The 21,634-nt window shown below is 44.8% G+C and overlaps 2 protein-coding genes across 5 annotated transcripts; one reads left to right on the top strand and one right to left on the bottom strand.

The window, feature by feature from the left end:
* Window positions 1-254: 254 nt before the first annotated feature.
* cramp1 (cramped chromatin regulator homolog 1) lies at window positions 255-14,361 on the bottom strand. Of its 3 annotated transcripts, none has more exons than XM_080510958.1 (20): window positions 14,266-14,361; window positions 12,108-12,493; window positions 10,145-10,347; window positions 9,798-9,951; window positions 8,809-8,892; window positions 8,568-8,616; window positions 8,126-8,211; window positions 7,423-7,546; window positions 6,771-6,852; window positions 5,604-6,560; window positions 5,125-5,302; window positions 4,663-4,835; window positions 4,496-4,567; window positions 4,297-4,378; window positions 4,070-4,180; window positions 3,659-3,834; window positions 3,112-3,295; window positions 2,820-2,987; window positions 2,432-2,577; window positions 255-2,303 (listed from the first exon to the last, which is right to left on the bottom strand). In XM_080510958.1, exons 2-20 carry the CDS (start codon window positions 12,490-12,492, stop codon window positions 2,190-2,192), a joined length of 3,528 nt encoding a protein of 1,175 aa, XP_080367084.1. In that variant the 5' UTR covers window position 12,493; window positions 14,266-14,361; the 3' UTR covers window positions 255-2,189. The 3 variants fall into 3 exon arrangements, with proteins under 3 accessions (XP_080367084.1, XP_080367082.1, XP_080367083.1); XM_080510956.1 differs by lacking the exon at window positions 14,266-14,361 and adding an exon at window positions 12,878-13,011; XM_080510957.1 differs by lacking the exon at window positions 14,266-14,361 and adding an exon at window positions 12,878-13,011 and having other exon boundaries at window positions 3,668-3,834.
* An 855-nt stretch (window positions 14,362-15,216) lies between these two features.
* Window positions 15,217-19,140, top strand: jpt2 (Jupiter microtubule associated homolog 2). Of its 2 annotated transcripts, none has more exons than XM_080510885.1 (5): window positions 15,217-15,364; window positions 16,394-16,545; window positions 16,875-17,026; window positions 17,343-17,379; window positions 17,919-19,140. In XM_080510885.1, the coding sequence occupies exons 1-5, from the start codon at window positions 15,309-15,311 to the stop codon at window positions 18,236-18,238; spliced, it is 717 nt and encodes a 238-aa protein (XP_080367011.1). In that variant the 5' UTR covers window positions 15,217-15,308; the 3' UTR covers window positions 18,239-19,140. The 2 variants fall into 2 exon arrangements, with proteins under 2 accessions (XP_080367011.1, XP_080367010.1); XM_080510884.1 differs by having other exon boundaries at window positions 16,875-17,029.
* Window positions 19,141-21,634: the final 2,494 nt, after the last annotated feature.

Raw genomic sequence — 21,634 nt, 5'->3', positions numbered from 1 at the left:
ATGGAACTTTGTATTAATCTGCAGAAACATCCAAATAATCTAATGAGGCTGATGTGAGTAAAAGCTCGACACTTCTCAAGATGCACAGTGTCTGCCGGCACCAGCGGTGAGCGTTTGATCTCACAGAAACAAGGACCACGCAATGAATACAAGAATTAAGCAGATTTATTAACTATCTTTATACACAGAATAAAAACACCTTTTACAAACTTAAAACAGGTTTTTTTTTTTCCATTTTAGATGTCACCTTAAGTTATACAGAAAACACTTCTGAAATGTTAACAATAAATAGTCCAAATAAACAATTTACATTAACGTATATTACAAAAGCTCAGTGAATACTGGAATTTCCATTTCTACAAATGAATCCTTCAACAACAAAAAAAACCTGCCCAATTCAAAGACAAAAACTGCCGTTTGTTCCTTACTGAAGCTTTGTTTTTTGTTTTTTTAAACGTCTTCCTCATAAACAAACATCACACCAGCTCTTGTGTTACAGAGCCGAAGCACACGTGAGGCTGCTGGAAGGAAAGGAACATTTCGGACTGTATTTGCGGAATGATGATTAGAGTTTACAGCTGACTCGCGTTGGTTCGATTAAACATGTGGAGCTGTTCACAATACTGCATATAAATGATGCTGGCGAAATGAAAATAGCCTGGATGCAATCGGGTCGCGTCGCATTGTGTGTGTATTTCCTGTTCATAGTGTCAAACAGGAGTGAAAACCTCTGGTGAGCCTTCAGCCTCATTAAAAAGCAGATGTTAAGAGACTAGATGAGCCACGGTGCTGTGTTAGCATCCAGCACCGGCTAAAGGCGAATATATAGAATAGAATGCAATTATAAACTTGGAAAAAGGGGACAGTTGACTATGGCTTTAGTGTTTAACTTGCATCCTTTAAGCCCTTATACACCACCGGGTGATGTGATGACCCATTGTCAATTATGGTCTCAAGATTGGGAAAAAAAACAAAACACATTGAGGATTTTTCCAACAGATGCAAGCGGACAAGCAGGCGAACTGGCTGCAAAGAACCATATTGGAGATGAACTATACAATCTGCTCATTATGACATGGTGAGTCAAAATAAAACCAAAAGTAAAAGTCTGGGTTCAAAATAAGAGTTCGACAACCTTTCATTAAAAATCAACCTGAAGAACATTTCAAAATGATCTCATCATCAAACAATAAATAACTTAAGCGAACTGGTTTAAAAAAAAAAAGATGACTTCAGCACAAAACTTCTCGCATCACATCCATGGAGCTACTGCCGAGTGGAGTCGACCGACAAGCTCCTGTCGTGGGTGTCAGAGATGGACCTAATTCCAAACAGAAGCAACGATCCTGAACTAGGAGGGACGAGCGGAGTGCGCGAAATGAACCGGCAGCGAGAAACGTCGTACTTGTTCCTGCCCTACTGTGTTGTGCTCCACTTTCCCCCACCCAAAAAAAAATCCACTGCGACGAGCATCACGGCACATTCAGCTCCTGTCTACGAGTCGCCAAACTGCAGTCCGAGCTGCGCATTTCAGTGGATTGGAGTGGAAGTGAGCGCACAGAGGACGCACACCGACAAGCACACCAATAAGCACTGTGTGAGACGTTTTAGGCTGGTCTGAAAAATTTGGCCTTTTTTCTACGTTGACAGTTCAGAAGTGTGAATAATTTCAAAGTGAATGAACAAAAGACAAATTAAGTTAATCCAATAAATAAATAATGTGACTATCCCTTTGTCATTTAAAAAAAAAAAAAAGAAGAAAAAAAAATCTACCTTGCAAGCTCATTTTTCAGACCTGCCTAAATCTTTTGCACAGTACTGCACATCTGCAGGCACACACGCCAAGCAGGAAGAGACATAAAACACTCTGTTCAGACATGGCATAGTATTTTTCCTATACATGAGGTTGTGTTTTGTAAACGCAGTTGTTCAGCCAAAGTATGTGACGTTTTAAAGGGCATTTTACTTTAAAGAACAGTTCAGTGAAGCCAACGCGTCGGACAATGGTCATGGCTCACTGTCGTTATTGCACTTGTACAAATAGGGCAGGGATGGCTTGGGGGTGCTGGGGGGGGGGGGGGGAGGGGGGGGGTCAGTCTCTCTCCACAGTCCTCCGTCCTCCACAGTGGCAACAAGCAAAGAGAGAGGAGCGTCGTGTTCCTCGGAGGGGGGGGACCGGGTGGTCCCGCTCAGGGAGGAGTGATGGAGGGCTCGGTCACAGCCAGCTCCTGAGCCAGGTCATTGAAGCGAGCGATGTAGTCCACGCTGCTTTCACTCATCATACAAGCAAGCTGAGAATCCACCTGGGAGCACAACCCGGGGAACAAAAAAAAGAGAGATTGGAAAAAAAAACAAAAAAAACACAATTTCGGTTCATCGCCAAAGCTAAATAATCTTTTTTTTTTACAACGGCCAAAAGGGACGGACTCACTTCTGCCACGTCGGGGAGGCCGCGGGATTGAAAAGAATCATGGGAGTTGCAGTCCAGGAGGCTGGGACCAAGCAGAGCCGTGCCGCTGGAGGGGCCCGAGGGGGTCAGGGTGGTCCGTCTGCCCTTATCAGGAGAGGCCATGCTGGCTGGAAAGAAAAAGGAGACCGCCAATGAAGACATGGGACAGACCACATGAATGGCTGGCAAGTCTACGGCTGTGTTGGTATTGTTGTGCTTGGAATACTTTACTGTGACCGTCTTAACAAGACAACATTCAACATCTGGACTGGGGTGTGCTCCAGCCGGTGACTCTCAAGCTAAATGAGGCGGTACAGAGGATGTCTCGACGCCGTCGCGTTTGCGTGTCGACGAGACGAAAGGTACGTACACAGCAGGCATCCCAGTGTGGAGTCGGTGGAGTCGCTGGGGTACCACTGGGGGTCGTGGCTGGGTGAAGGGATCCAGCCTCTGGACGGGCTGACTGACGGCGACGAGGCCAACAGCTTGGAGCCGTCACTGTTGCCCAGCTTGGCCGGAGAGAGCGCGGCCTCCTCACCTGCAGAGACAAAACACCAACCACAAGTCAACAGATCTTCTTTTGTCGATCCGCCGCCGCTCTTCATTCGAAGAAACGAGCCTCCATACGAAAATAGTAATGAGTAATGACAACATGCGGGTACCGTAGTGCGTGGAGTTGATGGCGAGCTCGATGATGGAGTCGCTGATGTGTGTTTGAGACTCTCCGGGAGCTCCCTCCTCGGGGGGGCCCGGCAGAGAGATGTCAAGGAGCGAGGCGACGCTGGCGGGGGAGAGGAGGGAGTCGCCGCCACCGGCCGCTCCGGGGGACGGCGGAGGCAGACCATTCTGTTACAGAGAACAACTTGAGTCAGCGAGACGCAGTAAACAACCTCCAATTACAAAAACCACAAACAACAATTCTCTAACCAACACCAAAACAGCAGAAAGTCTCCAGCGGAGTCCGCTTTGGCAGGTTTTGTCTTGTTAAGAGTCATTCATTAGGGTTTTTCTTCTGTAAAAGGTACCTCGAGTTGTTTGTGTTATTTTTCTGCATCAAAGTAAATGTCAAGTATATGTGCAAGATCAAATGTCATATTATTGACACTCCCCAAAAAACAATCAGACCGATTCAGAACTTTGAGAAAAGGGTGAGACAGAAACCACACATTAAATTAAACTAGGTAGTGGGGATAGTGCGTGTTTTTTCACCTCCGGTACATTTTGCTGGAGGAGTTCGGAGCGTGCTTCTGCTTCTGCTTCTGCTTCTGCGTCAACGACGGGCGTGGTGGCGAGCAAAGCGCCGTCATCCACAGCGGGCGGCTCCAGCTCCCGACGGGGGCTGCTGGGGATGATGCCTGCAGACTTCGCTGCCAGGCCAATGGCACCTGGAAGACAAATGACAGTTCCGGAACATGGAGGATTCATCACATTTGCATATTCACAGATGCCTGGTGAATATTAACAGTTTACTTAAGTTAGTAGATGAAAATGAATCTTACAAAAAAAAACCAAACACAAATCCATTGTAATCCGTCTATCTCTTTCTATATTCAATTTATTCAAAACCACATTGATAAACTGATTGTGTCAAAAACTGTTGTCAACAGAGGCAGTTCATACTGGAGAGCTGGTTGGCTGCCGCACAGCTGGATGCCGCAGGCGATGTCTTGGACAGGAGGGGGCGAGAGGAAGGAGTCGGTCGAGTATGGATTGGCCGGAAAGATCCAGTTCCTTGAATTTCAAAGCAATGAAGCGGCACACAAATCAGATTGGATAAGTTTCGTTGTAAATAGCTGCAGTTGGGACTCGATGACATAATGAAGAGTTTGCGACGCTGGTGGCCGTACCTGTGGCAGAGGAGTTGGACAGGATGGAGAAGGAGCAGACGTGTTGAGAAGTGTCTCCTGTAGTTCTCGGCAGCAGTGTCCGCTGGGGACGACACAAAAGCAATTCCGCTAAATACACATAGAGCGCGAAATCGCCTTTTCTGAATTTGACTCTACGTTTTCATTCGGCTATATTTTTTACTTTCTGCGGTTCTCTTACCTGGACTACAAGTGGTTTGCGAAGTTGTCTGTTTCTGGGTTTTCTCTGTCTTGAAAAGAGATCGGACTGCATCTGTGACGGGAAAAAAACAAAACCCAAAACCTTTTTAAAAGTCTTCATGAAGTGTGCCAACTTGTAGTATTAAAGCAGTATTTGTCCCGTCTTACACTGATGGAGTCGAGCTGCTGTCTGAAGGCGAGCTCAGCTTCCTTGTTGGGGGAGAACATTCTGTTGTGCCGCGAGCTGTTGGGCGGCAGCGTGGTGGGTACGGCGAACACGCCGCTTTCTGACTCGCCACCTGCGGACGACCCCAGCAGAGAGCGAGGGAGGTTACGCCCACCTGGAGAGGAGAGACGAGTGAGCTGCCAGGGCCGATTTAATGAAATAAATCATCGCGCGTTATCAGGTCGAAGAACGACATGTGGGATTACACGCTAAATATGCTCGTTATGGGCTACATAACCGCCTCACAACCTAACAACTACGGTCCAATCAGCACGTGTTATCAGTATAATCAGAAAATTACAAGGGGGAAGAAACAAGCACATGGGACCTCCTTTCTAAATCTTCCTTAGTTTCACGTAAAAGAAAGCGGCTTTTAAAGAGAAAATGGAAAACGCTGTGGGTACCTGAAGCTCCGGAGTTAGGGAGGTGTAACTTGGCCCCACGGACGGCAGCTTGCTGCCTTCCACAGCTGGGGCTGCGTGCACCCGCCATTGGACCCTTTCCTGGCGGAGTGAGCGCCTGGTTCTGCTCCTCCTGATGGGTCTTCAGGGGCGATGCGGCGGTGGAGCACAGGTCTGGAGCCTGCAGAGAAAACAAACGATGGTGACGACACATTTTCAAACAACAAGTAAAGCTTTCGCCATGAATTTGCCCCAAATGTCAAAAAAAAAAAAAAAAGTTTGGATCTGTCCATCCAAAGTTCAGTAAAAAAGACTGAAGCCGAGAAATGAGAACTATTTTCTTTTAAAGAATTTCAATATCGGGTTGTTTGTTTTTTTTAACCATTCCCTTGTCGGAAAAAAAAAAAAAGGTAGCCTAAAAACAAAAATCCCGACAGCAAAATTTTAAGTATTATACAACACATGACGACGAAAAACTTTACCAGAGGTTTAGGGTTGACCTCAGTTGCAACCAGCTTGAGCAGGCAGCGTAACACCCTGTTCGTCCTGTTGGGCTTGGGCTGCGTCGCAGCCGGTCCGTTCTCTTGGCTGGCGGCGGAGGCACAAGGCTGCCACTCGTACTCCAGCTGCAGTTTCCCCGGCTTCCCAAACATCAGGTAGAGCTCGGCCAGGGTGACGTTCTCCGCGTCGCGAGCGCTCCAGCCCTCCTCCCGGATCAGCTCCACGGTCCGCTCCTTCGCCGCCGGCGCCGAACCCTGCGGTGCGCCATCCTCCGAGCCGCTCGCTGGGGGTTTGGGTGGCGGTGGCGGCGGCGTGTGGCTGCCCTCTGGAGAGGAGGCGCTGGCGCTCTGTTCCTCTTTGCACTGTTCCGAGGAGCTCTCTGCGCCGCTGCACAACTTATCTGCGGACTCCACGCCACTGCCGGTTTTGCCCGCGTCCGAGGAACCTATTCCATTTCCCTCGTCGCGGACGGCCACAGTCTGCTGGGCGGGAACCGGAACACAGGGAGCCGGCGGCCTCTTCTCCTCTACCTTTGCAGAACCTTCGGGTGACGGTTCGAGGGCAGAGGGTTCAGTTCGGCGTGTTTCACCCGACCCTGCAGCTGGGACCCCGGCGGTGGCGGTGGTGGTGGCGGCGGCGGCGGCGGCAGCCGTGTTTCCCCGCCCAGATTTGGTGCCAGTTCGAGCGGGTGGAGCTGTGTGGATGCCCAAGATCTGGGCAGCTGGTAATTCCTTGGCATTGGGGCGGCTCTTGCCACTCTCGAGCCAGTGTACAGTGCAAGAAGCCTTGGAGTGAACGACGCGGGCCACACCGGGCAGCGTGGTCAAAGTGCTGTTCTCTGCTGGGAAAAGGAAGAGATCCTCCTGGGATGCTTTGCTCAGAGACGCTGTGTTGGACTGGTTTCCCTCAAGAGCCTCCCTCTCCATGAGACTCTTAAGCTGAAGTATCAACATTAAGGACTGCCAAACATAACGGGTAGAAACACTTACATCCTTAAAAAAAAAAAAAAAAAAAAAAAGTGACAAAGGTGTACTCCTCCTCTAATTTAAAGATTTACAAACAAAAAATAATTTCTTCATTATGCAATTTACTGGAGCGTTGTACTTATACTGTGGTCGTAACATGAAGTCAGTCATGTTAAAGGATACAATCCGCTGGTCATGGTAGGTCCACTTCTGTTTCAGATACTCAATGAGGCTGGACACTTTCCTGTGGAGCTCCACTACCATCCTGTGTTGAGGAGGGACAGAAGGTGATTCACAAGTTACAGAATATATTTGGTTCCATTACACTTGCTATACTCTTGACGTGCATAGCTCAAGTTTCAGAGTTTTGGGCGATTTTTAACCCGGTAGGAACTAAAAAAACACCACATTACTACCCCTTTATATTCTAAAACATAGGAAATAAATGTGTTTCCTGGTGGATCTACTCAATTCATTAAGAATTCAGTAGCTATATGGTTCTTTTTATAAGAAAGCACAGTTACAGCTGTGAAAGGGAGAAATGTCCACAGGTCAAGAGAAGGTGTGCAATCAGGCTATTCATGATCACAAAAATCTTGTGAAAACATATTTCAATGTTTGGGGGCCTTTCCAGATTGAATATGTATCTCGAATAAGTACTCTGGTTTGCTCCCCACAGTTCAAAAAACTGAAAAAAAAAATAAAATACGACTTGGACATTCTAAATGTCCCCTATGTGTGACCGTCTCTCTGTGGTAAACCTGTGATGGACTGGTGAACTGGAGTTGGACGACGCAGTATAGAAGGTATACAGTAGGCATTTAGCATGGCTGACCTGAGGCGCGGGTTGTGGGCTAAGCTCTGAACTCGAGCCCAAGAGTGATTACTACGTGGTTGGAGCTCCACTGCCACCTTCAGGGGCAAACGCACCGGCTTCTGGTCCTCTTCGTCACTCACTCCTGCAGGGACATAAACAGGTTACATTAAAGGGAACGGGCAGACGAAGCTCGATTCAGAAAACAATAGCTGACCGTGGGACGCCTGTGACCCGAAGTCACAAAACGGCGTTCTCCCAAACAGCTTTCCAAATAAATTAGCATGCAAACAAAGCCAAAAAGAATACAAAAGACAAAACAAATCGGTGGTGGCGGCTAATTGGGATCAGGTTCTTTCCTGGGCTCTTGATACAACGCCGGACGAGGTGACGGAGGATTGTTACTTTCCTAATCCGATTGTAGTAAGTGCTTTAACCGTTTCCAGTTAATGTTATTGATTACAAGGCAGAATGACAGCTGGTCAGAATCGTCACCCCCTTCATCTTCCTCGTTCTCCCGGCGTTCACTTTGCTCAGAACGTTGTCATGGAAACGCCACTGGCCCACACGTTGCCATTGTTTTTAAGCCAAAACCCCGCCCCCACAGATCCTGGGTCCCACTCTTGACGCCGACTATATTTTCGGAGGTGATCTTTGTTTACTATGCGTCATTTTACATGTAGCATACGTGACGAGTGTTTTTTTTTTTAATGCACAAGCTCACCGTCTGGGTCGCAGAGTTTCTTCAGCGCACGGCACATGGGCGCTTTGATCCGCAGGTTCCTGCCTTTGGAACGGACAGTCGTGGCCCTGGTCAGACAGACACAACGGGGTATTATCACATCTATTAGTGGACCCTTAAAGCTTAAACCCGAAAGATTCAGAGCACAATAAATGAATGCAGTTACACAGACTTAACACTATAGCAAGACGTACTGCGTAAATCTTTGTGAATAAAAATTTGCCCTCAAATTCTTCTCATTGCTCCAGCTGCTAATGCATCTGTCTTGCATGCAACACGTGTCACCATGACCTCAGCTTGGTTATGTGTCTCACACTGCTACGTAGAGTGTGTGGGTGCCTAAATGGTAGATGGATTCAAATATAGATATTTCCCATTCTCATATGTATTCAGACGAAGCCACCATTTTTAGTACTTGACTTACCCTTGTTGAATGAGCTCATTCAGCTTTGCCACATTCTTGTCATCCATTACTGTCAAAGACAAAACACAAGGCCACAGAGCCACTGATGACATCGTCCCTGAGGGGGCGAAAAACATCCCCGACGACTGGTATCACGCAGTGGTTAATCACGTCCCTTGTGTCCCCACGCAACAGCAGCAAAAACATTTGCCGTTTCGCTCTTACCACCTTTGAATCAACATTGCATAGAAACTTCACTTACATCCTCCAACTTTTTTGCGAAGCTCAGCATAGCAGATAAGGCCATACAGCTCTTGAGAAGACTTCTTCAGCACTCGGGAGTACGCTGAAAAAAAACAACAAAAAAAAGCAGGCATGAGTTACAACGCCGGTGTCACCAGACACTCGGCAGAACTGTGCATGCTGCATAAAGATAACATGGCATTAACACCCAAGGCTTTTTGTGGAGGAAAACCTTATCTGGGGACCTCATAAACATGTTTTTACGAGCGAGTCTTCACTTCCGATTATGACACTGTGGTGGATAGAGGTCAGGAGGAAAAAAGAAGGAAAAAAAAAGATTTTGATTGGAAGCTTGCAGATTTGAACCCCATTGCGAAGAGGTTACCGCTTGGGATGCTTGAGAATGACCCCTGACCCCCAGCGGCTCCACCAGGCACTGCAGTGCTCGCAGTACGAGGAGTTAGCTTTGAGTAATTTGGATTGAATGCAGGGAAATTATTTCCCCCTGAATAATAGAAAGAAACTCAAAAGTAAATCTTATGTGGACCACCATTATTTTAATAATTTGCAGGTCCTGTAATATACGTTAATTATAGATAAGATTTAATTAACAATTTCCTATTATTTATGAGTTGTTTGGCCTCTTGAGAAAAGCCAAACAACCATTAAAGCGGTAAAACAGTTTCCAATGAATCTTTAAAAAAAAAGTTTTCAGTTTATTAACAAATAAAGGCACTATTCATGAATGAAATAATAAATCTGTTCTTCTGTGATTACACACCAAGTGACGACAAACAAAAAACCTCGCAATACCAAAACACACATGGCGACCATGTTGACTTTTCTCACAGTGCTACTTGTTGATAGAAATAATAAACCAGAGAAGATGACGCGTTGATAAAAAGATGTAGGGTTCAAATAACTAGTAGCAACGTATATATAGCTCTAAATGCCCCGTCGGCCCAGTTATCACTCACGAAGCGTTAAATGAAGAAAAATGCGGCTCACCGTTGGCGAAGTCAATGTGTTTGGAGATCTTGTGCCAGGTGCGGTAGTAGAAGTGGCGGACCTGCTCCTTGTTCTTCACCATGTTGGCTGGCTTGCCCCTTTTCTTGTATTTCATTGCGATGTTGTTTTGGATCGCCTCAAAATCCTTCCCGTGCTGGAGACGAAAACAGCGAAAGGTTGCGTCGGGAAGGACATATGGTGTAAAAAGTTGTGCCAAATCAAGCATGCGGACCGCACAGTCTGCTGCGGCGATCCCGAAAAGGAAGCGGCCGAAACAAACTCAAAAGCAAACACTTTGATACAGTTGAAAACTATTTCAGTTGATGTCGGCCGGTAGCATCCTTTACCTCATATAAGCCCTCGAAAAAGCTGTTCTTGTCCTCTGCGCTCCAAGATTCCCACTGCCGTCGGGCCCTCTTCTGGTTGCCAGCTTGCTCGTCCTTTTCTGCGGAACCTTGTCCTTTAGTGACCTTGGACACTGCCCCAATGGAGCCGGACACAGGCCCCGACTGGCAAACTGCCCCCTGCGAATTTGAGCCATTCTCTGCCCCTGCGTTGCATGAAAACAGCGAGAGAACAAATATAAAACAATCACAAAAAACATTAGGTGGAAAGGCACAATTTAAGCATATAAAAGAAAAGGCAACTGTTTTAGTGAACAGCTGTGAGTGTGTTGAAATTAAAAAAATATATATATATATATTCTTTTTTACAACTGCTCTTCTTGAAGTGCGGGGTTCGGAAATTGTTAAAATACCACAGCGCACAACCTGCAGAGCTTCCCCCTCCGCGGTTCAGTCCTGGCAGGGAAGCAGGAAAAGCAATCAGTCCCTTACGGCCAGGTCTACAGAGGACCGGTCCAAAACCAACTCATGGTGGGATCCACTGGCCAAGTTTACCCCAGAACGGAGCTCAGTGCCAGGAGGCAGACACCCAGGCAGCGGCTCCTGCAGCACTGTGCTATGTTAAGAGAACTGTGTTTTCAATGTGCAAATGTGGATCCGTTTACAAACACAAATGTTCGAGTGTTGCACAGCCACTGGCCGAGACGTGTCTTTATTTTCTTTTCTTTTTTTCTTTAAATAGATGTGCACCAATATAGCGTTACATCAAAAATAAGCAGGCCTTTGTGGTCAGCAGGTGAAAACTATAGGGGATCTAAATATATTTTTCAACACAGTTTATTCACCAACATAATGTAAATATTTACAGAGGTGTGATTCGCCAATAATCCCATTTTTCGAAGAAAAAAAATTATTGGACAGATTCCAAACTATGGGGCAGCAAACATACATTGAAATATATCAGTAATATTTGCGTCGTAACCAGTTGAAAGATTAAAAACAAAAACAAAAAACCCAACTAAATTCTCAGTAGGGAAGATCAAGGTTTCTGACAAAGCGCTTTTGATGAGAACACATTTTCGAGTGATCACCACCTCGCTGAAAGGATGAAGCAGACTGGATATTTATACAACTGCCCCACCCTTGAGCAGCAACCTCATATGCCTCTTGTGAAACTGGAGGTGGTGAAATGCAGGAGATGCTTCATTTGCATGAACAAAGGGACGTGTGCCAGCTTTCAGTTATTGTCACTATTGTTGGAATGTGAGTAAACCCTGGAAGCACACCTCACATATTTCTATAATCAAATGACTATTTACAACATCAGTCTATCAACGTGAGCTGGAGAATCAGATTGACTATTTGCACGGACAATTTTTTTTTTTTCTTTTTCCCTCTGGTGAGAAAATATTAACCAGTATCTGGGGTTTACTAAAATGAGGTTGTCTCATTACTCCAGTGGAATTGATAAATTCTGAAACAAAATCTCTAGTGGAACGTGTAATAATTGTCTGAAGACATCAAGGCCATTCTATTATTTCTTTTGTTCCCCCAAAAGGACCAAAAACTAAAAATACAGGCAGTCAGTTCTCCATCCTCTTTCAGTCCTGCCTGCTTTTGTCCGTGCAGAATTAATAGTGATGTTGATGTATCACTCCTTCAGTGATGATGACAGCCAAACAATGCTGTGTCTTCACTACCAATGTGGTGAAGTGACATGGGGATTTAAATGCAAGTTGTGGCCTCTCCTCTCCATCCAGGTGGTTCCCAGGATGGTGTGTAACTTTAGGCTGGAGCAGCCAGAGACCCAGCCAGAGGTCCGGAGGGAAACAACCACAAAGCAGCCGTCAGACAAACAAACTGACAGCCTGACACGGAGGAACACACAGAGCAGACACCCACCCCTACTACTGATAATCCCACCCTTTCTTTTCCGTCTTTTTTTTGACGTGATCACCGACGGTACCTTTGGATTTTGCCCCGCCGTGTCCATTGATGGTCGAGCCGATCGAATCCTTCCGTATCCGCTTGCTCGGAGGTCGGACGCTGGACCGGAGAAAATGATGCTGGTCGTGACACGGAGGGGCGGGATCCGGGGAGGTGTGGGTCTGCTGCTGCTGCTGGGTCGAGGCTGGCCCGGTGCGGTTCGGCGGGGAGGCTGGGAGGACCGGGGCTGGACCGGGGCTGAGACCGGTGGCTGATGGATTAAGAATTTCCACTCGGTCGTCTCCCTTTGTACTGAGCTCCTCGCTCGCCTGCTCTCCGCTCTCCTCCTCGTCGCAACCTTCGGGCTTTCTGGTCGGATTCCGCCTCCCATCGACACCGATCCCCTCCCTGGAGCCCGGTGTCATGCTGCCGGAACACAATCAGCCGAAATTTGTCACATTGGGAGCGCGTAGGTGTGCAAAATTAACTTCTAAAGACGACGTTCACTGTCTCTCAACATGGCCGCCGCTGTTTGTTTCAAATCCCCTCTCCAGTCCCGTCAAAACAACATTAAATATCTGTATTTAACGTCCGCGGAGAAATGACACGAGTCCACCCAAACACTTTGACGACTGACGACAATGCTTCCCGGAGGCTCTTTCAGTCCAAACGGCGGATATTATCGGCACAATTTCAACTAAATTCAAATGCGAGCGCTTTTCAGTTTAGCGCCCTGCAGAAACGACAACGGAGAAGCCCTTCGGTGCGATCGACCTCTAAATAAAGTGTTTATTCCAGACGGAATTTTACCCATTTTCGTGCTCTTCGGTAGTGGACGATACCTTCTTTCTCTTCACCATGGGTCCGACCGGTTCGATTGGCAATTAGCGATCAATTTGAGCATAATAAAGCCGAGAGCGATGTCTCCGCTTTCTGCCCTCTCGTCGCTCCAGCCTCGACTGAGCTGAACTCTCTGCGCAGTTCAACTGTTTTCTATCAGCAACAACATTACTCACGGCTTCTTTTCCAGCAAAAAAAAAACAAAAAAAAACACACCAACACACCACTCGAGACAGTCGGAAAACACTTTAGTGCAAGCAAAAAAAGAGGAATACCGCCGCCCGATCTGATGTCGGCGGAGTTTCGTTAAATGGATATGCGCAGATAGTTTTATTAAGCGAGTGGACTTCGCTTGACACTACGTCACTGTCCCCTTCAACAAATTATGACTGCTATAAAATAAATTATTTCATATTCAACCTGCAAGCTGGAAATCTGGGTTATAATCACGTTATCTGCTGCTATCGCCCCAAACACACATAATGTGCAATACCTGCACATAGTTGAACTGGAATAAAGAGCAGGCTTTCTGTGTCGACATTAAGAAAAGGGACATTGTGTGGATAAAACATTGCTTACAGTGGGAATAGAGTACCCCATCATCAACACTTCTATTATTAGACAACGTGTTGTTCTCCACTCATTTATCAATTCATGATGTGATGAGCAGATAAATGACAGCAAGAGAAAAAAGACAAAGAAAGTCCTATCATGTTTGAAAATGACGAGAGTCGAGATTCCATACCTGAATCATTACATTCTTCCAACATATAGTTTGAGGCAGTTCAAGAACAATTCTTAAGCAGATCAGATATAAAGCATAACCATACTAACATCATATAGGATGCTAAAACGAGACAGCAAAGGTGTGGTGGCGATCAAAAGCTCTTTAGAGAAAAAAGGTATAGTATCAATATTCATTTGAGACTTTTCTTGAGTGCGTTTAATGTTAAAACATTAGTCTGTGGGTAGTCTCAGTTTAATCAGCACACTTGGTGATGTCTAAAGTTACTCTAAGGAGTTGTATTACTTACATATTACACCTTCACTGATGCAGTCAAAGCAGACGGGTCATTTTGCGGTTCAGTCGGCGTTATAATGTAAAGTAAATCTTGCTTGTGATGAAGTAACACGTTACGGATGTGGATAGCTGTTGATAACCGTTTGTAAAGTTAAGTAATTTAAATCAAGGCTCCAAACGTCGCTCGGTACTTAGCATGGTGCTGGTGGCTAGCTAACGGTAACAGCCCGGCTGTAAAAACAAGCGAAAATAACGCAACGATAAAGATCCATAACACCGATTTTCATTCAAAGCAGAGCCTCTCAGACCGAAAGCTCCATCGCGGTTCGTGGCTTACCTGTAGTGGAAGCTGGTCGGTAGAATTCCCAGTCCAGAGTCGGTCTATCATCGCTAGCTGACCGCAGACCTCCGGCAGCACCGATGACAGTTCCTGCACATCGGTGGCACACGCGGTTAGGCACGCCCACTACTACTCGAAAACAAAGCTTGTGGTTGGTCAGGAGAACACGAGGACCGCGAGTAAACTGTGATTGACAGAGATTGCAGCCAATCGTAAGAGAGCAAGACCGGGCGAACGACCAATCGTCATTCTCTTCCTGTCAGCCCATGTATTTTGTTTTGGATAATAATTTTCAAACACATAAACATCAGTTTAATTGATTTATAACCCAACTGTGTAATTTAAGGACCAAGTGTAGTTTCACCACCGGGAATGTTCCTGGAGGCGTAAAAATAAATTCCGCCCAGGCATTGATTGACATTTTGAACGACAAATCAGGAGTAGGACCTCACGGAATGCGCTTGATTTAAGTACCGGCGTAGTGCTGAAACGACGCACACGGTGGAACAAAATGTTAACTACTACAAAAGCAAAGGCAGCAGTTCGGAAAAGCAATAAATATTTCATGAAATGTAGAGTTTTTCAGTAAAATATACTATCATTTGTGCATGTGTCTTAGGTGTCTATGCTTAGTGTAATGACACAAACACCACGTGGAAGGGTCATTGCACGGATGTGTTATGAAATCTCTAGCAAAAACAGCCATTGTGGGCAAAATAGATTCAGGACAAAGCTTTGAAAATATATCATCCTGAAAACATCCTATAATCAGAGATAAAGTCGGTGGTTTTGCTCCATGTAACTACAGACTGACTACCTCGCCTTACTTCTTACTCCGGGTGAGTAAAACGAGCGCACTGGGCTACGTCACCTCGGCGGTGAACCAGTTAAATCGGCCCGCGTCACCGCGGGGAGGACCGTGGACTCCACTCCGAAGTGCGGCGTGCACGCGCAGAGAGGGGAAGCTCGCTCGGCAGTCCAGTTGGCAGACTGACGAAGTTGTCTTCGGAAACTTGAAGGCTCTGTAACAAAAACCAAAAATGACTTCGACCAACATGTTCCAAGGAATGGATACGGGTGCCAAACCGAGTTCAAGGTAAAAAAAAAAAAAAAAAACGAAGAAGAAACTATCCTATGATTTCTTGATTAACCGTTGTTTTTTCCGCTTTGACGGTAACATAATGTGGTCTGACAGGACTTTTTGCTTCGTCACATTCGCTGCGCGGACGTTTAAACACCATTATTTGGCGTTGGTCGCGAGACTAAAACCCCGAGGCGGTGGTTAAATCCTACCGGAGTTGACGTCCGGGAGGCAAACTTGAAAGGCGAGCGTAGCTTTCGAGCTAGCCGGGCGGGCAGGCGTTGTCTGCTGCGCCTGCGGAAGTGTGAGAGCTCGAGCTCCTCAGACTCCTCTTTGTATTCCCACACCGCAGCGCTGTGGCCACATTGTTCTCATTACATCTTCCTTTTATTTTTTTTATTTTTTATTTTTTTAATGGCGCACGTGGGTCATCTCTACCAAATAGACCAAGTGATACGCACACATTGTGATTTTTCGCTCAGAAAGCGTAGCTGCACTGGAATAAACAGGAGTTTAGTGGCGTGTGGCGCCATTCCCGGCTGTATAATCTAATAACCTGTTATTTGGCTGCGTTGACTTCAACTGAACTGTAGAACATTTATAGCCAACTTATTTACTTTCCTCGCTTTTGTATTCTAGTCTAAAAAAAACACTTTTTTTATCGATCAAGAATATTTTGTTGCGAGTTGTGCAGTGCATTTCTTGTCTTCATAGATGACGATAGCGGGGTTGTGACGGCGACTGTATAAAGCCATAATGACTTGGTGTTTTTGTTATTCAGAAACGCAGATCATAAGATCCTGATACCTATGAGATCAATGCAGAGCACACCTCCCCATCTTTGCTCAAACATTTTGCTTGCGTCATCCTCAAAACGGACGAACTCGCAGACCCTGATGTTTTACACTTGATTAAAACGAAACGCATTTAGGCCTGGAAAAAGTGAAGGCTCGCACTGGTTAATCCAATGCATGTGTGTGAGTCATATAGTTCTGGGGAGGGTAATTGATATAAAAAATTGTGTGTTCTTTCTTTGTCCTGCAGGGTTTTGAGGCCACCCGGGGGTGGCTCCAGTAACCTTTTTGGTGGCTACGAAGAAGATGCTGGGGCATCAAGAAGACCTAATAAGATGGCCTCTACCGTCTTCGCTCCAGCAGAGGAGCCCCAGACTGTCCAGAGGCGTTCAAATCCTCCAGGTGAGATCAACATGCCGAGGCAGAGCAGTCAAGCCATCCGTCAACGTCCGGGGTGTGAGAACTGTTACTGCAATGCGATTACTCCAGTATAAACACTTTCACCGGTTTCCCTTCCTGCATATATTGCACCTCCAGTTTTTTTCCTCAAGTATCTGTTAGATTCAGACATGCACTTAGCTCAGTAAGCTGTTTGGGAATCACATGGACCTCCTGACAAGGACACAAGGGTGTCTCTTCATGGAGAAGTGTAATTCCGATATTTAATTTTCTATGCATCAGCATTTCCATTGCTGTAAATCCCACGCTAATTGTGCCGATCTTCTTCGTAGGTGGGAAGACGAGTGGAATATTTGGAGAGCCTGAATCCTTTTCTCCATCACAACGAACTGTACCAGCAAGCAGACCAACCAACAACATATTTGGACCTGCCGACAACTCGCCTGTGCAAAGCCCAAGCCGAGCTCACCCAAATAAGCCAATGGTAGTTTGTGTAACTCCCTTTTTTTTTTTTTTTAGACTTGGTTTTTCCTTCCATAAATGTGAATGTTTAATTTGAAAATTGATGCAGATTTCCTTCAAATTTCACTTAAACACTTTATATTGTAGTTAATTTAATACATGTCACAAGATTCCGGGAGGAGAAACCTGCTGTCGCCTGTTTTTCCCAATTAAGTATGAGCTGAAAGAAGTTACAGTTTTTTGTTTGTCTCCATACGGTTTTATTCTCAAGTATCAACAAGTGATTTATAAAATATGACGAGACTCCTCCACATGAATCAGTTTTATTTATTTTACAGGACAATCTGAGTGTCGGACCTGAACCTGAATCACCAGGTGAGGATTCATTTCTTGGTATTTTCATTTAGCATTGGGATTGTTTTATTTACACTGGTGGTGAAATTGGTAAATAAAGTAAAAGCAGCTTCTTTTCTGAACATGCCGGTTGCCACACACTGACTATAGAACCTACTGGCAGGGGATTTAAAACAACTTGAGGGGAAACCCTGGGTCAACTATTTAGCACTTCAGTTTGTTTCCTGCATTAGATAGTGGTGATGTCATTAATATCAGATGGGAATAGATTGAAATGTTTTGTTATTGGGTATAGTCACCGTGGTTCTAATGCCATCGGGGAAATGTTTCTGCAGCACATGTGGCCTGCGATGAAATCCTCTTTTATGATATCACTTCCGAATGTAATTTAGAACTTTACAACTGTGCTTCATAGTAAAGAGGCATCAACATGCTTACCGTCGTTGCAGTCAACATGCTCTGACTCTTTAAAAAGGCTGCGTTTTCCTCTACTTCTCAAAACTTGCCACACACCTTAATGTTTACTCAACGAAAAATAGCGCCGTCTCTCCCTCTTGTAGCGCCGGTGGCCAAGGTGAACCCACCGGAGGTGAAGGAAGAAGCCGTCCCCGTGGCCCCTCCAGCCCCCGTGGCCCCTCCAGCCCCCGCTGTTCCTGCAGCCCCCGCTGCCCCTGCTGCTCCTGCCACTCCTGCGCCAGCCAAAGAAGAGCCCGCCGCCGTCGTGGCGGCCCCTCCAGAGCCAGAGCCCCAACCTGCCACGCCATCGGTCCCCGACGAAGGAATGCAGAAGAACCACGAGCCTCATCTGGGCCCAAAGCCTCGCTCTCACAATCGGGTCCTCAACCCCCCCGGCGGGAGGTCCAGTGTGAAATTCTACTGATCAGCTCAGCACGCCACTTCTCCCAGTTTGTGTCCATCCACTCAGCGTCTGCCGCCGTGCTAATCTTCTCCCATTCCCGCCGCCCCTCTCCTGACAGTCGTCACCCCCTGCATCCACACCCAGTCCAGACTTTTGTTTGTCACCTGATCCGACATCTCAACTTCTTGCACTTTTCAGCTCTTTGTCCTGTTTATGTTCATCTTTCAATGAAACCTGCAATCGCCAATCAGCCGTTCAATCACTTTAGCTGTAACGCAGTACAATCTCAGTTTTGCGGTTTGTTTGTTTTTATGTAGCAAGTTTGACACACAGTTTTCGATTTAAGGGATTAATAAATTCGAAATCTTTTTTTTTTTTGCATTTTGAAAGTGACTCTGTTGTCGGCGTTTGTACATTTTCAGCTGTTGACAAACCTACATTGACATCAGCCGTCACATGATGGCAGACAAGTTGATAATAAATAAAACATTTGCTCAAATTTCAGGGATCTCATTTTAAACCTGATATTAGAGGCCTTCAGTGACGAGGGGTGAACAGTGTAATGTGTAAAATGCTTGAGGGACTTCCACTAGTGCTCTTCACGCGAATGTATTGTGCAGGTACTTTTCTGCTTTGTCCTCATTGCTTTGCTTTTTTCCTGATGCCACGCCTTTGACTTTGCTTGGGGTAGGCCTCTGTTTATGTTTTAAATTAAAACGGTTTTGAAGACACGTGAACTCCGGAGCACACGGCCTACCTGAGTCGAGGTGGGCTCAATAATAATTTCCTTCTCATTCATTTTATGATGCACATTCATGGCATCCCGGTGCCAGCCTGTCCCCCGTGTGTTGATGTGCCTGGCAGGCAGTGAGTGCAGCAGAACAAGATCCTGTGTATTGCAATAAAACTGTTTTGCATTTAAACCCTGGTTGTTGTGGGTTTTTTTTTTTTTTTTTTACGATGGGTATGATATTGAAATGCAATGATGGACTTCTTAAACAACAGGTTTTAATTTAATGCACATATTTCTAATGAGCCTAAATGAGGTATTAATCTGCTCCAGATTCAAACTTAAATCCGTCGCACTGGTTGCTGGAATATACATTGTTCACTATTGCAAAGTGTATTTTTCATTCCCAGTTTGATTGCAAATTGTTTCATCTTGCGTTTCATGAGTAATAGTTTGAGTTCTCTGAGTAGTTCTGAGGAAGCTGCTTCGACATGTGACGAATGACCAGTGGGTTTGCTCAATAATAAATTTTTGTCTTCTTTACCAAAGTTGTTTTAGAGCTTTGAAAGAAAGATTATTGCTGCTAGAGATATAAAGCAGACAGAAAAAGTGATTATTTCATCAAATGTATTCACAAAAAAATATGGGGAAACAATATGACTGATTTACAGCCTTACAATTTTCAAGAAAAAAACTAATTGGAATAAATTAACATCTGAAAACACAAATCAGAAAACACAAAGATGTTATCTTCTACTTGTTTTTATTTATCACAAACATATCTTTGCGGCAACCCTCAACATCATTGCATGTCACAGGTTAACCCAGGATTGTGCCTCATGTGAATTTTAAAAGTTGACCTTTCATGACGTTGATGAACCATCCTGTGGCTTTCTGGGAAATACAACTTAAAACTCCTTTACAGATTTCTATCAATAAAACTGAAGGCTTGTATAAAATCATAGAAACATGACCAACATAACTTTAAAAACTTTAAAATTTCAGCAGTTTTTTTCCTCTTAAGATTTGCTTTATCTCAACACAGCTCTGATTTTGCATTTACAATATTCCACATGCACACTTTTACAGTGAATTCATGACGACACTGTTTGTTTTTTTGCAATTTCTCTGCATTATGGTGGAGATATACTGAAGGTAGTTAAGATGCACTTGACATTGGAGCAGCGGTATGTTGGCGGTTTTTCTGCTTCATTGGCCAGTTTTTGTCTCCATTGTTAATCCTCTGTGTGGCTCACAATAACCCAAGCGACACTCATCTCGCTGACGGAAAGGTTAAGACAAAGATGTTTGCTCCCTTCTTTTAAAATGTTAATCTCTGGAATGCCATTCTTCATTGTGCTTTAACCGTATTCCACATTTTAACCACAGGCCACCTCAAAGAGATAAATTAAATAAATAGTCAAAATTTTAAGAAACAACATTTATTCACACGTCTGATGAGATTTTCAGAGAAAATATTTAGGTTAACTGTATATTTCATACACGCAGACAGTGACCTCCGTTTAGTCCATTGCATGCAATTATGGATGTTTGTGTGCTCAGTGTAGAAGTGTGACCATGGGAATCTGAAGCCGTCTTTAGCTTTAACAAATCAGTCTGTCATGGGAAAGAACTGTGAGGTTGAGTCTCTTTCCTGAGCAGATAATTTTACTATTTAAACGGTCTGTGGTGATATTTAAAGACTTTTCAACTTGTAGATTAACTGAAAGGTATTATATGCACGTAACACAAATGCCATAATAGTAGTTCTTTTCACAGACAATGTCAGATTTGCCTTTTCTTTTGTATTCATTGTTTCATTGCATTCAAGCTCATTGGTCAGCAACTATAATAACAATAATTACAACAACACAGAAATGCGCTCTTCCTTTGTGATACACATCTAAATGTATTAGAAAATATGTACTGGATGTCTGTTTAACAAAAGGTGCCTCTACCATGAGAAGCATTTAATTCACATGCAATAGAAAGTGTAATCCTGTTTTCCGGGTTGTATAAAACGTTTCTTTGTTGACTCGCTCCGGACCACCATCACCGGGAGTGAAGCATTGTGTAGGATTTCTGGGGAGTGCATCGTCATTATTTCTCCCAGCACCAAGAACTCCTGCAGAGTCCCGTCAAGACAGTTTATTCTTGGGAACGTACAACATCCGGATTCAATGTCCACAATAAAACCAGTTGAAATAAACCAGTCAATTTCTATCGAGAGAATAACGTTTATTTTGATCCTTGATGAACTCCAAATGAAGCTTCATGTGTAGCTTTTTTTCTTGTAAATATATTAATTCAGACATAGCAAACCCGAGGACTGGTCGGTGTCAAACTTTACACATGAGCAAGGCAGTGTTGCTATAATACTTGATCAGATTTGATGTTTGTGAAGTGACATGTGTAAACATATTCAGTCAATAATCAAGATTCAAGAAGAACTGTTCATTTAAAGTACCTTAAAGATACATTTTCTGATATTTAATGCTACTTATGTTTGTAATAGTGTATTGATTCCTTCATATGCCTGTGTCGGAAAATTAGTTTTAAAACACAGATTCTGTGATCTCTCCCCTTTAGATCATTCATATCGTTCATTAAGCTTGTGTCAGGTGTTTCAATTTCTGAAAATGTAGATGATGTTTTTGTTGGTTTTTAGAAATAAAACAAAAATAATG

The sequence above is a fragment of the Blennius ocellaris genome (genome assembly GCF_963422515.1).
Source record: "Blennius ocellaris genome assembly, chromosome: 16".
Lineage (NCBI taxonomy): Eukaryota > Metazoa > Chordata > Actinopteri > Blenniiformes > Blenniidae > Blennius > Blennius ocellaris.
This window is presented reverse-complemented; position numbering and strand designations above follow the sequence as displayed.

Coding starts and splice junctions, on each gene's coding strand:
- jpt2 (XM_080510884.1), top strand. CDS start 15,309: ATGACTTCGACCAACATGTTCCAAGGAATGGATACGGGTGCCAAACCG. Junction 16,546..16,874: donor GAGGCGTTCAAATCCTCCAG/GTGAGATCAACA, acceptor TCTTCTTCGTAG/GTGGGAAGACGAGTGGAATA. Junction 17,380..17,918: donor ACCTGAACCTGAATCACCAG/GTGAGGATTCAT, acceptor TCCCTCTTGTAG/CGCCGGTGGCCAAGGTGAAC.
- cramp1 (XM_080510956.1), bottom strand. CDS start 12,927: ATGGTGAAGAGAAAGAAGGTATCGTCCACTACCGAAGAGCACGAAAAT. Junction 9,952..10,144: donor TTTTCGAGGGCTTATATGAG/GTAAAGGATGCT, acceptor TTTCGTCTCCAG/CACGGGAAGGATTTTGAGGC. Junction 2,988..3,111: donor CATCAACTCCACGCACTACG/GTACCCGCATGT, acceptor TTGTCTCTGCAG/GTGAGGAGGCCGCGCTCTCT.